This window comes from Pipistrellus kuhlii, unplaced genomic scaffold, assembly GCF_014108245.1.
Source record: "Pipistrellus kuhlii isolate mPipKuh1 unplaced genomic scaffold, mPipKuh1.p scaffold_m20_p_7, whole genome shotgun sequence".
Lineage (NCBI taxonomy): Eukaryota > Metazoa > Chordata > Mammalia > Chiroptera > Vespertilionidae > Pipistrellus > Pipistrellus kuhlii.
This window is the reverse complement of record NW_023425573.1, coordinates 26,224,493-26,241,489: the sequence shown is the minus strand read 5'-3', so window position 1 is coordinate 26,241,489 and position 16,997 is coordinate 26,224,493. Positions and strand designations below refer to the sequence as shown.

The 16,997-nt window shown below is 34.3% G+C and overlaps 2 protein-coding genes across 10 annotated transcripts in view; one reads left to right on the top strand and one right to left on the bottom strand.

The window, feature by feature from the left end:
* The window catches only part of GIGYF2 (GRB10 interacting GYF protein 2), a 128,817-nt gene that overhangs the window by 49,889 nt on the left and 61,931 nt on the right, over positions 1-16,997 (bottom strand). The window lies entirely within an intron of this gene.
* Positions 7,706-15,972, top strand: KCNJ13 (potassium inwardly rectifying channel subfamily J member 13). 3 transcript variants are annotated; one of them, XM_036420624.2, is made up of 4 exons: positions 7,706-7,817; positions 13,060-13,182; positions 13,291-13,533; positions 15,278-15,972. In XM_036420624.2, the coding sequence occupies exons 2-4, from the start codon at positions 13,074-13,076 to the stop codon at positions 15,898-15,900; spliced, it is 975 nt and encodes a 324-aa protein (XP_036276517.1). In that variant the 5' UTR covers positions 7,706-7,817; positions 13,060-13,073; the 3' UTR covers positions 15,901-15,972. The 3 variants fall into 3 exon arrangements, with proteins under 3 accessions (XP_036276517.1, XP_045431508.1, XP_036276516.1); XM_045575552.1 differs by having other exon boundaries at positions 13,060-13,297; XM_036420623.2 differs by having other exon boundaries at positions 13,060-13,533.

Below are 16,997 nucleotides of genomic sequence, written 5' to 3'. Positions count from 1 at the left end.
GATGGTTTACAGATTTTATTACAGCTTTCATGTTGTACCTGAGGCTTTAGCACATACTGTGCTAATAATATCAGCAAACAACCAATTAAAAACAGATAATCAAAATTATTGCTGTTAACTAGAAACAATTTATGAAGTTTATATTTGTTTTGATGATACTAATTTCTTTTTTTAAATAAATTTTTATTGTTCATATTAAAAAAAAGAAAAAAGAGTTACATATTCTCTCAGTGACAACTTTAATTCTTTTCATTGAACCATACTAAAAGCGGTGTGTTGGGGGGGGGGGGGAGTGGGGACTGTACAGTGGCCTCTGAAAATGAAGAAATTTCATTTTTGGTCATCCTCTTACAGTGCATTTAGATTACGATTCAACATCCTATTTGTCCAAATGGTTGTTATGTTTCTAATAATTCTTAATTAAGAATTAAGATTATTTTAAAGGATAAAATAACTTGGAATGGGGGTACAATTATTTGCTAGGCAAAACATTACCAACTGAGCCATCCAGCCAGGGCTTGTGTATATACGTGTTCTACTTTTTCTTTTTCTTTTTTTAAACTATTTCTTCTCCAAAATAGCTGTAAAATGATATGCTAATGTGGCTCAAATAGGAATTTTTCATATTATGTACTGACTTTATTTCCTTTTATGTGAATTGTTTGCACTTTTTTCTAAACTAACAGCTTCTTTACCTTTGTAACTGTCAAGTCCTAAATATACTTTTCATATTTGTATCTAGGAATAAGAAAAATATAAAGACAGAACAGGTTAAAAAAAAAAAAAAAAAAGTAGGGAAACAACAGGACAAAAAAATCTAGCTTTTCTACTTACTACTATCTTATAATTCTTAACCTGTAGGGAAACCTATATCACATAAAGTTTATTGGCTACTTATGCCATTTCTCGTACCAAAATGGATTTGAGGGGAAATTTTGAAGCACGCTACAAAAAAAAAAAAAAAAAAAAAAAGATCTGGGAGTCACTAGACCTGATTTTATCTTATTATTTTTACCTTTTTTTTAATCAGAGAGGAAGAGAGAGAGATAGAAACATCAATGATGAGAGAATCATTGATCGCCTGCCTCCTGCATGCCCCACACTGGGGATCGAGCCCGCAACTTGGGCATGTGCCCTTGACCAGAATCAAACCCAGGATCTTTCAGTCTGTAGGCCGATGCTCTACCCACTGAGCCAAACAGGCTAGGGCTAGACCTGTTTTTGAATTCTGACTCTAATTCTGATCTCTACACCTTGAGTACAGAAGACCCAACTCCTAATTTGAAAGAGGGTCTGTATGCACAAGTATCTCAGTGAATCCACCTGAATTTACTATATAGTACATAAACACTAGCTTTGTAAAAATTCTGTAACAAAGAAATTCAGATTTTGTTACAGAGTGCCTGTTTCCACAAAATAACTCCTAAAAACCGTACTACACTGTTTTGGTATTTCAAATATTACATAAGGACTAAAAGTCATAGAAAGATCTACATGACAACTTTTCTGGTAAGCAAAAGAAAACCAGAATAATATAATTCTGACATGCCAAAACAACCCCATATGTAAGTGCAAAGTAGGTGGATTTCCACCTTCAAGGATTACTGTCATTTTCAAAATAGGAGGGTGAGGCCGGAACCGGTTTGGCTCAGTGGATAGAGCGTCAGCCTGCGGACTGAAGGGTCCCAGGTTCGATTCCGGTCAAGGGCATGTACCTTGGTTGCGGGCACATCCCCAATAGGGGGTGTGCAAGAGGCAGCTGATCGATGATTCTCTCTCATTGATATTTCTAACTCTCTATCCCTCTCTCTTCCTCTGTGTAAAAAATCAATAAGATATAAATATTTTTTAAAATAGAAGAGTGAAAAAGATTCAAGAACTTTTAAATGGACTCGACTATCTCCTCCCCCTATCTTTTTTTAAAAACTCATTATTAAAGAATAACATTCTTATAAAAAAATACACACATCAGCCAAAACCAGTTTGGCTCAATGGATAGAGCGTCGGCTTGGGGACTGAAGGGTCCCGGGTTCGATTCCGGTCAAGGGCATGTATGTACCTTGTTGCGGGCATATCCCCAGTAGGGAGTGTGCAAGAGGCAGCTGATCGATGACTCTCTCTCACCAATGTTTCTAACTCTCTATCTCTCTCCCTTCCTCTCTGTAAAAAATCAATAAAATATATATTTTTTAAAAGTACACACATCATAAATGTACAACTGAAAGAGTTTTCATAAAGCAAATATATCCACATAACTGCCACCTAAGATTTTTAAAAAGCAAAAGAATACCAGGGACTCTCAAAAGCCTTCATCTCCTCCCAACCATCCAGTTAGCTCTTCCCAAATTAAGCACTAGTTTGATTTCTATACCCAAAAATTAATTTTGCCAGTTTTAAAACTTTTTATAAAAATAGAATATTTCTTAATGTGAAGCTTCTTCCATTGGATATTAAGAGAGATTCATCCACATTGCCATAGACAACAGAAGCTTGTTCTTTTGTGCTGCTGTAAAGGATCTCACTGAATAAATAGACCACAATATATTATTATTCTATACTGCTGATTTAGGTTGTTTCTTGTTTTTTGTTATTATGAATTGTGCTGCTATGAACATTTATAGATATAAAATTTGATGAGCATACATTTGCATTCTGTTGGTATTTACCTAGTAGTGAAATTGCCGTGTCATAGGTATATTCAACTTCAATAAGTAGTACCAAATATTTTTCCAGAGAAATAGTACACTTTACCATTTTTTGATGTGTTTTATTTAAACCTCCATAAACATTAATATGAGTACCTTCTCTGTGGATAAACATAAATGAAGATATAGGACTGAAAATAAAGAAGAGACTTAGACATGGCATCTAGCCTCCTGGTCTACAGTCCAAGAACGCACAGTAAATAAATGACTTGATACATTACAGTTTACAAAATACACTGATCCTTATAAGTAAACACAGAGTTTAAGTCAAACATTGCACCTCTATAATTCCTATAAGAAAAGGATACCTATAGGAAGATTCCCAAAGTCACATAGTTGAGTAGTGACCAAATCAGAAATAGAACATAGGTGTCAAAACTCCTAATCCATGGTTTACTCACAAGTTAAACCCATCAGAAGCAGTCAGAAATTCTAGAAAAACTAAAGTAGGAAGAGAAATATCTTAGATCTAAATCTAATGAACTCTAAAAGGGCAATAAATATACTATGCATAGAACAATGTGGGGACAGTTAACATCTCTAAAAGGGAGAAGATGGAACTAAACTTATTAAATGTTCTAGCAGAAATAATATATACCTCTGAAAAAATATTAAGTCCAACTTATTCAATGTAAACACTTCACTCTAGAAATTATTTTGAAAGGAAAAAATAACTTCAAGCACCATCTAATAAAATATACTTTCCAGTCCAGCCGGTGTGGCTAAGGAATAAACAGGAGCGTCAATCCAGGAACCAAGAGAACAACAGTTCGATTCCCAGTCAGGACATATGCCCAGGTTTGTGGGCTCGGTACCCAGTAGGGGACATGCAAGAGGCAGTTGATCTACGATATTTCTCTCTCATTGGTATTTCTCTCTCTCTCTCTAACTTCTTTCATTGGACATTAAGAGAGATTCCTTCTCCCTTCCTATCTCTCTAAAAATCAATAAAAATGTATTTTTAGAAATTAAAATATAGTTTCCAATTTATCTAAAACATTAAAATAAGTCCTTTATAACCTAAATGATTACAAGAGTCTTGTACTTGTATAAATCTGGGTGGAGAGTGGAGGTATCAAAGAGAACTTCACCTGTATAATTTGAGTTAAAAATATATATATTTGTACAGGAATGGGCAAAAGTAGGGATGGAAGAAGACATATAGGTTATGATTATTACAACAGCTTTATTAACTGTTTTGTGTACTCACAATAATAAACCTACTTTTGCCCATCCCTGTATATTACTGATACAACTTTAAATTAGGATAAATATTAAAGTCATTCATGGGCAACTTAGAAGATAATATCTAAAGTTCCTTTATGTCTAAATTATTCTAGGATTTCATAGTGACCAGGGCTAAAAAGAGTGAGGGGCACCAACATGGCCTTAGCATTTAAAATCAAAGTTTTCCTCCTTTTACAACATCAAAGGATGTTGGGCTAGTGTTATATACTAGTAAAAGCAGGTGGTTTCACTGGGACTCTTGTGCATACAGACCCTAAATGACAAAATTGAGTAACAATATTTTAGTTGGCTTCTTTTAAAAATCTTAACAGATTAATTTTTAAACAAGATGATCTTAAAGTAAATGCAATTTAATAATTTGAAAATTAATGCCTGAACCAAGTATTGCTAAGTTCGAGTCAGTACATGAGCTTGGGGCTATGAATCCTTGAACTGAAAGCACATTTGCGCTAGCATGTTTTTTCATTTTTCAGGGAAAAGGGTCCAAGGTTTTTGTCAGTCATAAGGGTATCTATGACTTCCAAAAGGTAAACACAAATTTAAAATGTGTATTTTCTATTCAACGTAACAAACACGACCATTTTTTGTGAGCAAACTGTATTGTGCAATACATGTTTGTTCTTCCATCACAGTAATTCAAGATGTATAAAAGGTACTAAAATACAAAGGTACTTCGTTTCTAAATAGTTTCCCCAATGGCAATGAATACTTGTTTCTGTTTTAAAGTATTCTCAACAGGATTCTTCTAAAAATACGGTTAAATTAAAACACACCATTGGCTTTAGTCTGGTCTAATTGAATAGACTTCCTAAGGAGAAAGAGCAGTAAAAGGGCACCTGTGCGCATGTTTGACACACGGCCAAACATGGTGTTTATGGAAAACTTCAGATGGAGCAAGGAGGCTCTCGGCCAACAAAATCTACAGCTGTGAGACTTGGAACTTACAAGTGCCCAAACTCCAAAAGCAAAAGTGGAATTATGGGACAGACTTTGAAGCTTGTTTATGTGCAAATTTTTCTAGCAAGTAACTTTGTATTCCTCTATTCAGATGTATAGTCTCTGATCAACACTAAAAATATTTTCTAATTCTAGAGAAACAGTGAAAGGGAATCCCACCCAGGTGTTACTATCTACTTTTCCCCCCTCACAATTATTTGTAAATAAAATTCATGGTGGCTAGAAGTGAGTAGGTTAAATTCTATATTCAAAGATTTGCAACTTTTTTCCCATCTTAACCCCCGAAGGAAACAATCTGCTTCACTGGTTAGCATGGGTCCTGGGAACATAGCAGAGCTCCTTGCTAGAAGGAATAAACAGGAGGGGCTGCAGCATTCTCAGAATCTCTTTGAAAAGGCATCTCATGTGGTTTGAATATGTTCCATATCCCTAAAATCTTCTTGCTTAGTCCCCTGCTGGTGTACAAGCAGACACAGCCTGAAATATCTGGGGAAGACAATCAGAAGGTGAGCGAGAATGCAGAACTGGAAAGACAGGAGGCACCTTTTAAAAAAAAAAAAAAAAAAAAAAGCTAAGTGCACTACGTAAGAAAGAACATTGGAGCCAGGGCTACTAAAGTTTTGAAGTTGGGAGATTATTTGCATACAAGCAGAACACTGCACTCCACTAAAGATTTTGTTGTTTTCAAGTACAAGGTGGCACGGTTTGGGATTATATCCTGAATTACTTCAGCCAAAAAAAATAAAAAGAAAAAAATCCAACACCTTCAGGGATAGAGAACTGAACTTAATAAAGAATAACCTACCTGGTCTTGGCACCTTGCTTAATCATTAAAATTTGAATAAAAAATAAATCAACAGATATCTAGCATTTATGTTCATTCATAAATGTTTCAGAGCTATCACCAATCAGAATCACTAATTCTGACTGGAAGAGAGGGCCCTGTATTAGAATGAAACTGGCATATCATCTGTTCCAAAATCAGTTTCATCTCAGCTAATCTGGCAACTCAATCAGAAATGAATTTAACTGCTCAGACTATTATAATGGGAGTGCTGTGCTCCTGAGTAGAACTCCAAAACTGACTACATTATCCATACAGTTAGCAATTAGGAATCACTGTGTACAGACCATAGCAAACTCAAATTATAAAAATCCAGAAACTAATACAGTTTTTCACTTGAGACAGTTCTTGATGATCATTTTACCAAATCATTTTTCCCCCCTCAATATAGGGGTGGGCAAAAGTAGGCTCATATTTGTGAGTATACACAAGTTCATTCTTGTGTTATTAATTGTATCATTCTCCACATAAACAATTGTAAACCTACTTTTGCTCACCCCTTTATTATGGAAAGAGGCTTCTAAGTTTGGTAAAATCCTTAACTATCTTGCTTGCTATAATCTCTATTCAAAACACATGGCAGATACATACACTCTAATACTTCGCCTTTTTGAAAGGCGATGTACACTGTATTTACTCTGGCTTACCTCCTCTCTTTCTTCCCTCCCCCCCTCCCCCCCAAAAAAAGCACACAATTAACTGGCAATTGATATCAAGTATAATTCCTACCAGCACAGACAGGAAACCAACATCACATCACAAGTCATTCCTTTATGCTTTACCTTCTCTAGTTCTGAAGGTCATAGTTTCCAATGCTGTGTCTGAACTTGTATTGAAATGTTTGGCATTAATAAAACAAAGAAGGAATTAATATATTTTTTTAGTTGTGAGGAGGGGGGAAGGAATCTACAAAGGCGGATTTTACTTTCTAAGTAGCATTATATTGGTCTACATTATTAATTTTCCCAGCAGGCCTTCCATAATTTTACTTTGAATAATCGCAGCCTTTGTTTCTAATATCCTCTTACATGTGACATTTGATCAAAGTTTTAAAATCAGCAGCTAATGGAAGTGGAGAAAAGTATTGCTCAGTAAGGTATTATATTATACAAAGCCATCCCACAGCTTATTTTAAAGTTTAAATCTCACAGATGCTTTCAGTTAAACATTATATAGATGTTAAATTAAATTTTCTGAACTCCGAATACTATGACTTACTGCATGTCATCATATTTCTCAGGGAAACATCTCCTAAACATCACTAAAGCATGCCTTAAGACAACTTTTCAGTTTTTCACACAGATGTGTTTTTTATAGATAAGTACAATGCACCAGAAAAGTTTATTCTTATTTAAGGTCTCTGTACATAGCCTTAAAAAGAAAGAAAAAAAAAAAGTCTGCCTCCTTGCCACACCCAAGAAAGATTTCAGGTAACTAAATTACCTGTATTACTAGTTCTAGAGTTAGTGACAGCCAATCTGATGAGATGGTTTATGAAAACTGGTAAAAATAAATTAATTAGTTCATACCTAAAAGTCCCTATCCAAGGATATCTTCCCCAAAGAAATGGAGGGGAAAAACAATTAGTAAAGGAAATACCTCACACTTCCACATGCTATATAAGGAAAAGACGTCTGAAAGGAAATCTTGCAGGGAATTTTATCCCTTTGAACTTTTAAATAAATTCTTAAGTAAGATTATGCAAACTTACTAAAACCCGGTCCAGATTAGAGGGAAAAAATGCACCCCTTCTCCAAGTCAGTTCTGGAGGCTTTAACCAGAGTTGTTAAGGTTTGTGTTGAGTAAAGAAAGACCTCCTAATAAACCAGCATTCTTTTCCACATGATCAGAACTAATTGGCCCCCCTGCAGACTAAGTGACCAATCACATCAGCTTCAGCTGAAACCAACCCCCACACATTATAAACAAGAGGAATGTGAACTGTAAACCCAGTCCAAGAAGAGAACCTACAAACTAGACTTGTAAATTACCTCATCAAAAAGGCTGACTTTAAGTTTCCTCAAGACCTACCTGTGCATATAGTCTGACCCAACAAAAAACAGGTGAGTACATGAAATAATATTCATTCTTATTTCTTTCTTTAAAGGGAAACAGAGAAAGAAAATCTGGCAAATAGGGACAGAGCTAGATATTGCCAAAAGAGTTTTAAAACATACATTAAGGTTATTTATTCTTTTTCCTTAAATTTTTGAAATGGAATAATAGATCCGACTGAAAGCATTACTGTAAATTTTCTTAATTGTTTTATTAAATGTATAATAATTCTCCATTATAATATAGAAATGAGAAGAGGAAAAACCCTAAAAAAATTTTTAGCAACTTTTAACAAAATGTATCTTTTTCTTTTGAAAGGGATTAAAAAAACCCAAATGAGCATATAAAAACAAATGACAAAAAGAAAAACTTTGTTTTTAATTTTTTAATCCATGTTTTAAGCATGGATTACTGGAAGTAGATGTTTCTGCAAATAAGAATTTAAAAGACTCTCAGGGCTTATATAATAGAGTTAGAACTCACACTGTTTGCCCTAATTATGGAGGGACAAGAAAGACAATTTTAAGACTCCCTATAAGGTCTTAAAGTGTTTATACCAGATGTGAATAAATACATAGTAATACTGTAATCATTTAACATTTGTTGTTATAGCCTGCATCTACACTGTTTAATAGAAATTATACTACTACATTACAACATGTTAATAAAAGACAGTTTTTAAAGCTATAATCTAATGAGTAGAATAAATCCATTATTTTGATGACCAATGAAGCAGCCAAACTATCATTTGTATAAAGCACTATTTTTTTCCACCAAAGAGTGGGCAAAAATTTTATAGCCCGCAGACAGCAATACAAGCAAACCTTCCCAATCTTCAATTTTACTTTCTACTGGGATCAAGATAAATACAATCAAAACAAATGAACAAATTCATAGATACAGAGAACAAACTGATGGTAACCAGGAGGGAAGCATGTGGGGGAAATGGGCAAAAAGGTGAAGAGATTAAGAAGTACAAAGTGCCAATTACAAAGTTAGTCACGGGGATATAATAACGCAGCATAGGGAATAAGTATATTATAGTCAATAATACTGTAATAACGATGTTTGGTGGGTGACAGATGGTTACTAACCTTATTGTGGTCATCACTTCATAAGGTATATAAATGCCTAATCTCTATGTTGTATACCTAAAACTAATATAATATTGAATGTCAACTATAATTTAAAAATAAAATTTTAAAAACACATTGTGTGCTTATAGGGATATGAAAATTACTTGGAATTTAATAGCATAAACATAACATCTTTCCATCAGACACTAATAGAGAAAACCTATCAGCCTAGGGAAACGGTAATAAGTTTACAAACATGTAGGGTTTTTAAGTATCATGTTATTTAATACCCTCTTCTTTCCCTTTTTAATATAAAGAAGCCTGGCCAAGGAAATTGGGTGGCTTTCCCACACTGACACAGCTATGTAATCAACACAGCCAGATACTGGCCAGCTAGATTCCCCACCTTGTCTTCCTTGTACTAACTACACTTAGTGAATACATGAGTCCAAAGAATGGAGTCATACAGGGTAATCTGTTAGGCAGAAATGAAAATCTTACTTCCTCAACTATTCTACTCTGCAACACGATCTGAACAAGATCTAGCAAGATTGCTTTGCTGCTCTGATATTAGCTTTTTGATTTTCCTTTCCAAAGATTTTTCAATGTATGTATAGTTATTTAGCTGCAAGAGAGAGAAAATGAAATTATAAAAGCCTAGAGCAGGGGTAGGAAACTTCTTTTCTGCCAAGGGCCATTTGGATATTTATAACATCATTCATGGGCCATATAAAATTACCAACTTAAAAATTAGCCTGCTATATTTGGTCAAACATCTAATTAACTCACCCCTAATGTTTTGGCAGGACCAGACCAAATGACTTCACAGGGCTTACATGGCCCACAGATTGGGCATTCCCCAACACTGGCCTAGAGCATGAGTGCTATAAGTAACAATCCTGAAAAGGCCTAAATGAGAATAATTATTAGCTATAGTATGAATAGAAAGGCTATCTCCCAGGTAATGCATTTTAGAACAAAGCAGGTTGAAAATTAAAAAGAACTGATGGCCTGGATGGCTTAGTGGTTGAGCGACCTATGAACTAGGAAGTCACTGTCTGATTCACAGTCAGGGCACATGCCCATGTTGTGGGCTTGATCCTCAGTGTAGGGTGTGTAGGAGGCAGCTGATCAATGATTCTCTCTCCTCATTGATGTTTCTATCCCTCTCTCCCTCTCCCTTCCTCTCTGAAGTTAAAAAAAAAAAAAAACTTTTTAAGAAAATCAAAAAGAATCATGTATCGATAGATTTCTCCCTACCCAGAAATTAGTGTGAAACAAAAAGCAATCAGTGATTCCCCAAGTGGAATAAGCACTAGTGTAAAGTTTCTCAATGGGCATTTTCATACAGGCAGGAAGAAAGAGTCAAGAACAATGCCATGGATGATACAGAACCATGCAATGGTTCTGACATTCAAGTGTCAAAATGTCTTTAATAAAATTATAATATATTTTTAAAATTATTTTCTTATCTGGCAAAACACAAATCTGGCAATGCCATATAAAAAAAAAAAAAAACTCTCCTCTCCACATTTTGCTTTAATTCTACTAGTCTGCAGAATCCTAGACTGACTATGCAGTAATTCTGATTGTACTAATCTACAAATCTTGCAATGTGTCTTCCTTAAATGAAAATATATTTTTTTGCCTGCAAATCATAGGTCTGAACCTAAGCAAACATTCCTGAAAAACAAATATTTTGTAGTGGCTCAAAATTTGTTAAATAAAACATTGTGTTTCTTTATGAAGGTTAACCAGGGCCAAAGAAGCAATATAGCACTAACTCTGAACTATGAACTTGGTATAGTTCATTCACCATTACTTACTACCTTGGTGATCTTAGGAAACTAACTGTGCCTTAGTTTCATTATCTGTAAAATGTGCATACTAATGGTACTTTTACTGTGAAAGTAAAAAAATTTATTAATTACAGTAAAGCAAATAATACTAATTTGGTCAAACATTTAATTAACTCACCCCTAATGCCTTGGCAGAGCTTACATGGCCCACAGACTGAGCCTTCCCCACACAGAGAAAGTTCTGGCCAGGCATTGGCTATGGCTTCAGATAAGTTAATACAAGTGAAGTGTTAGATACGATTCCGGGCACACAACAAACAGAGCATCTACTAAAGATAATAAAACATCTGTCAGACTTTTTGTGAATGTAATACCAGTTAACTTGGGAGACTTTCATTTCACCAAACTTTCTAAATAGAGATCTTCTTGTAGAAAAAAAAACAAACCACACACAAAAAACTACCAGCTGTGATATTAGACAGATTTGGTTAATAATTCAAATAATCTAAGGCCCCCATCTGCCTGTGTACATTTCTTTTATCTGCCTGCTCCTGTGACTTCATCTGTAAAATGGGATAATAATGTCTATCTTGCTGAAATACCAAAGAATTAGAGATAAAGCAATACAAAAGCCTGTAGCAGAATGCCTATTCACAGTTGTTGTATTATTTTCAAAAAGGCAGAGAGCAGGACTCCTAAAACATTTAAAGAATCTAGCAAAATAAGTCATTAAATAGCTGTGGCAAGGAAAACATATATACTACTAAAATGATGATAACTTGTTAGGAATAAAAAATTACAAAACATTAATGCCTAAATTTTTTAAAAATTTATAATATGAAATTGAAATGGCTACCTAATCTAAATAAGTTTATCAGTCATTTTAGTGTTCCATCAGTAACTAAAATCTGGAAAAAATCTAAGAGACTGTCTCTAATATCACCAATAAACAATAAATAAGCCTTAAGACAAAAGAGAAAGTATATACCCAGCTGGGCAATGTTCAATTCCAACAACACAGGATAGAAAGGATCCAGTAAACCTAAACAGCAAGCTAAGTCTAGTAGCATATATGCCTCTAATCCACTTAAGCAGCACTATACTTCAAAAGATAGAAGGATAGTGCCTTGCAATACTTCCAAGGGCATCTACTTCTAAAGGAAAAAGCAAAGAAAGGAGTCAAATTTAATACCTACTATAGCAAAAAAGAGAGGAGTATTCAAGGAGCAAAGCAGCATTTCCCATTCAATTCCTGGTAGCCTCTACACAAGTCTCAAGATGCGAAGATGGTCACATAGAAAATATACAGTATATTTCTATTCACCACACAGAGAAGAGTAACCACTGATAAATACTGTTTACAGCTAAAAACTAACTATATTATCTTTTTAAAATTACCATTTCATGTAGTAATGATTACTTTAGTTCATTAAACTTGAAGCTTTACTTACTTTCAAAATTAATATTATCTAGGAATCTACCTAGAATTCCTTATTTTGCCAAGAAAAAATTCTCTACCCTATGATCAGCATTGAGAATATTTTAAGAGGGCATCAATTAATCAGCCAGGAAAGAAGAGTTCATGAAGAGTTCAAAGTGGCAAAAACAAGTAAAACTTTAAATAACTAAAAAGCATTTATTAGAACTATGACTTTAAAAGTTAAAAGTTTAATTTTGTCCTAGCACTAAGTTTGGTATCAACACATTTGTAGACAGTTTAACTCCTAAATGATTTCTATTTATTTACACAGAGAAACACATATATTTAACATTTCTTATAATTATGAATTTTCCATAATTATAAATCATTACATAATTATGTAAAGTAGTTATTTACACATAATTTTTAGTCAAGTTAATAAATACTCAATGTCTAAAAGTATGTAAGAAAGTTACAGGGGTGTCAATAAGCCATGAACCATAATCCCAACCTTCAGAAATTTGAAAATGTTAAAATGCCAAACAATATTTCAGCAATTATTCTAGGAATCAATAAGAGATATCATCCTAAGGCAGAGGTCGGCAAACTCATCAGTCAAGAGTCAAACATCAACAGTACGATTGAAATTTCTTTTGAGAGCCAAATTTTTTAAACTTAAACCTCTTCTAATCCCACTTCTTCAGAATAGACTTACCCAGGCTATGGTATTTTGTGGAAGAGCCACACTCAAGGGGCCAAAGAGCCGCATGTAGCTCGCGAACCACAGTTTGCCAACCACAGTCCTAAGGCAAACCATTATTAACCACTTTATGAAAAGAGACAGTTACAGATTGGAAAAGCCTGCCCAACAGTCAAGAAAGCATTCCAAAGAAATTGCATAGTGAATGAGTCTCAGAATGTATTAACATTAACTGTAAATCCTTTGATTTCAAAGATTTACAGCCTGAGATGGATGGCAGCAATTGCAAGGTTAATGCTCCTCTCCTAAATCAGAGATACCGAAGGATGGTCACCAAGGATGGCCACAGCACACTTCAAATGGATGGCGCTCAAAGAGGTCTTGTCTATCTTCGAGATGCTTGGGGAATCCTAATGGACATGCGCTGGCGCTGGATGATGTTGGTCTTTTCTGCTTCTTTTGTTGTCCACTGGCTTGTCTTTGCAGTGCTCTGGTATGTGCTAGCTGAGATGAATGGTGATCTGGAACTAGATCATGATGCCCCACCTGAAAACCACACTATCTGTGTCAAGTACATCACCAGTTTCACAGCTGCGTTCTCCTTCTCCCTGGAGACACAACTCACAATTGGTTATGGTACCATGTTCCCCAGTGGTGACTGTCCAAGTGCAATCGCCCTCCTTGCCATACAAATGCTCCTAGGCCTCATGCTAGAGGCTTTTATCACAGGTAATTGTTTTTGTTCTTAAAAAAATGTATGAAAGTTCTAGAAAGGGTAGAGTCAGTAATTAGCAACTGTGCTTTAGAATCATTTCTTTGCATTGTTAGCAGGTAATGTCTGAGATTGAAAAGAGAATCTAGGGACAAATGGGAGGGGGAACTATAAAAAAAAATGACTCTAAATTTTACCTATTGGAACTTCTTAAGAAAAAAGGAACCACTATGACACTAACTTGCAGCAACATGTTATGCAAAAACAAACAAACCACAAAACACACACACAACTCTAAGAAAAACTTTTTAGAGAAGCTAAATATTTCATTAAATAAATGAATAAATATTAGCACATATTTTGACATTTTACCTAATGGAAAAATTTGATATTTTAAATTTGGCTAGAATTTTCTCCTTTAAGTTCACTTTTTTCAACATTTATTAAATACTAGTGAGTCCAGAGCACCAAAGTCAACATTGTATGTATATACATATAAGTATACAAATTCTTAGCAAATGCTAAGAAATATAGACACAGAGATTATGAAATTTTGCTTAGAATGCAGCAACAAGTAGAGCATATATGTACTTTTTGTAAGTGGTATATATACAAGTAAAAATTTTTTAAAAAAAGAAAGAAACCTTGGTCTTAACAAGCTACCCGGTAATAATCTGAAAAGGTGAGCAATGGCTATATGCAAGGTGATATAGAATGAAGTCCCAGTGTGCCAACAAATGGCTCCACAATCTGTAACAAATCACTTAACCTTTACAATAAGAGTTCATACACTGGGTTAGTCATTAGATAAAATTTAGAGGATTTATGAACTTAGGTAAGAAAAACTTGCATCTTTTTTCACTAACTTCTAACTGAAATTTGGTATTTCCTTTGATTATAAATATAGGCAACAAAAAAACAATAACATCAATAAGAACTTTTATGCAAACAGAAATCACAGATATTTTCATATTCACACTATAATACTTCAACATTACAGTACTAAATCCACCACTATTTTGTTATTTAATGTACTAGTAAATCACACATAGCACTATAATACATATTTTAAACATACTCAACCAGATTTCAGTATATCTGAATTTTTGGTACATATCTTATTTGTATGAATTTAAAGCATAATTCCATGAACCTCCCTGCCAAGAAGACCTGTGACACAAAAGCAGTTAATTAAGAAGCTTTAATCTATAGCTCCTGGGAACAAGAAGGATGCATCTGAAAGATGCTCTGAAATAACCTTAGAGACAGAGTCTTCTTTTTTTAAAAAAAAAAATGTGTATGGAGATAAATTTCAAAGTTAAAAATTCTTTAGTGTATCTATAGTCCCTTCCCCACCCCAAATCATTCTACTTTGAAATTAATCTCTATGTAGGCTTGAGGTAATTTGTTTGCACTTAAACTGAATTTGTCATTTTTTTTTTTAAAGGGCAGGAATATAGGAAATAACTATTCTTTGACTTTGAAACATACTAGAGGATAAAGTTTTACATTTCTGTGTAACAAAATGAATTTTGCTCATCCATTTTGAAATCATAATTTTTAAAAAAAAGTGTATGAACACTTTCAAAATTTCTTCAGGCAAATAAGACTATCCAAATTAATGAGTTCAATTCCTGACTTATTTGGAATGCATGGAACCAAGAAATGTATTACCCATTTGATATACCACTCTCATGTAGAAAACATATTGGCATGTAAAGTAATCATTCTAAAAAAAAAACTTAATGGTTTCTAATTTAGGTGCCTTTGTGGCGAAGATTGCCCGCCCAAAAAATCGAGCGTTCTCAATTCGCTTCACTGACATGGCAGTAGTGACTCATTTAGATGGCAAACCTAATCTTATTTTTCAAGTGGCCAATACTCGACCTAGCCCTCTAACCAGTGTTCGGGTCTCAGCTATACTCTATCAGGAAAGAGAAAATGGAGAACTCTACCAAACTAGTGTGGACTTCCACCTTGACGGCATCAGTTCTGAGGAATGTCCATTCTTTATCTTCCCACTAACCTACTATCACTCCATTATACCTTCGAGTCCTCTGGCTACTCTGCTCCAGCATGAAAATCCTCCCCATTTTGAATTAGTTGTGTTCCTCTCAGCAATGCAAGAAGGCACTGGAGAAATATGCCAAAGGAGAACATCCTACCTACCTTCTGAGATCATGTTACACCACTGTTTTGCATCTCTGTTGACCCGAGGTTCCAAAGGTGAGTATCAAATCAAGATGGAGAATTTTGACAAGACTGTTCCTGAATTCCCAACTCCTCTGGTCTCTAAGAACCCAAACAGGACTGACCTGGATATCCGTATCAATGGACAAAGCACTGACAATTTTCAGATCTCGGAAACAGGGCTAACAGAATAAGATGTATTCATAGCACCCTATTTTTTAATGTATTAAATATATCCAGCCAGTTATGCAGCTACTTTTCCTTCATCTTATCTCATGTTCTTTTTGTTTGTTTGTTTGTTTGTTTTCCAATGCTGATTACATTTCTCTGATTACATCGAGCCTAAGCCCATAAAACATGGCTAATCTAACAATACACATTCTGGAAATATAGCATTCTACTTTACAAAGTTTGTATCTGTGGTTATCTTCTGAAATCAGTGTTATCTCAACATGACATATTTATACAAAAATGTTGGTGAATTTATAAAGATGTGGTATGATACCAATGGTGGAGGTAAAATGGACAGTGAAGTTTAACATAGCTAAGCTCTAAGAAAATCAACCATGAATCTCTCATTTTCATCTGCAAGTTGAAGCAAAGTCTAGTTTCAAACCTAGCTTCCTAAGTAGATAGATGATTTCACAGTATTTAGTGAACATCCTTTTAAAACTTATTTTTTCAAGACAACAAAGATCATTCCTTTGGTTCTTTATACTACAAAACTGGGGAAATAATATCCCCTTAGATTTTAACAACTAATAACAAAACTCTATAAGAAAAACAGCAAAATATAGATTTATGCATAGCTCCATAGACATTTGAGCATGACACCCAATCACATGTTCATACATTTGCGACAGAATATGTGATTAGAAAAAAAGAATGTGCTTAGAAAAAAATAAGCACCAGCTCTCTGAAATCAGTGTTATCTCAACATGACATATTTATACAAAAATGTTGGTGAATTTATAAAGATGTGGTATGATACCAATGGTGGAGGTAAAATGGACAGTGAAGTTTAACATAGCTAAGCTCTAAGAAAATCAACCATGAATCTCTCATTTTCATCTGCAAGTTGAAGCAAAGTCTAGTTTCAAACCTAGCTTCCTAAGTAGATAGATGATTTCACAGTATTTAGTGAACATCCTTTTAAAACTTATTTTTTCAAGACAACAAAGATCATTCCTTTGGTTCTTTATACTACAAAACTGGGGAAATAATATCCCCTTAGATTTTAACAACTAATAACAAAACTCTATAAGAAAAACAGCAAAATATAGATTTATGC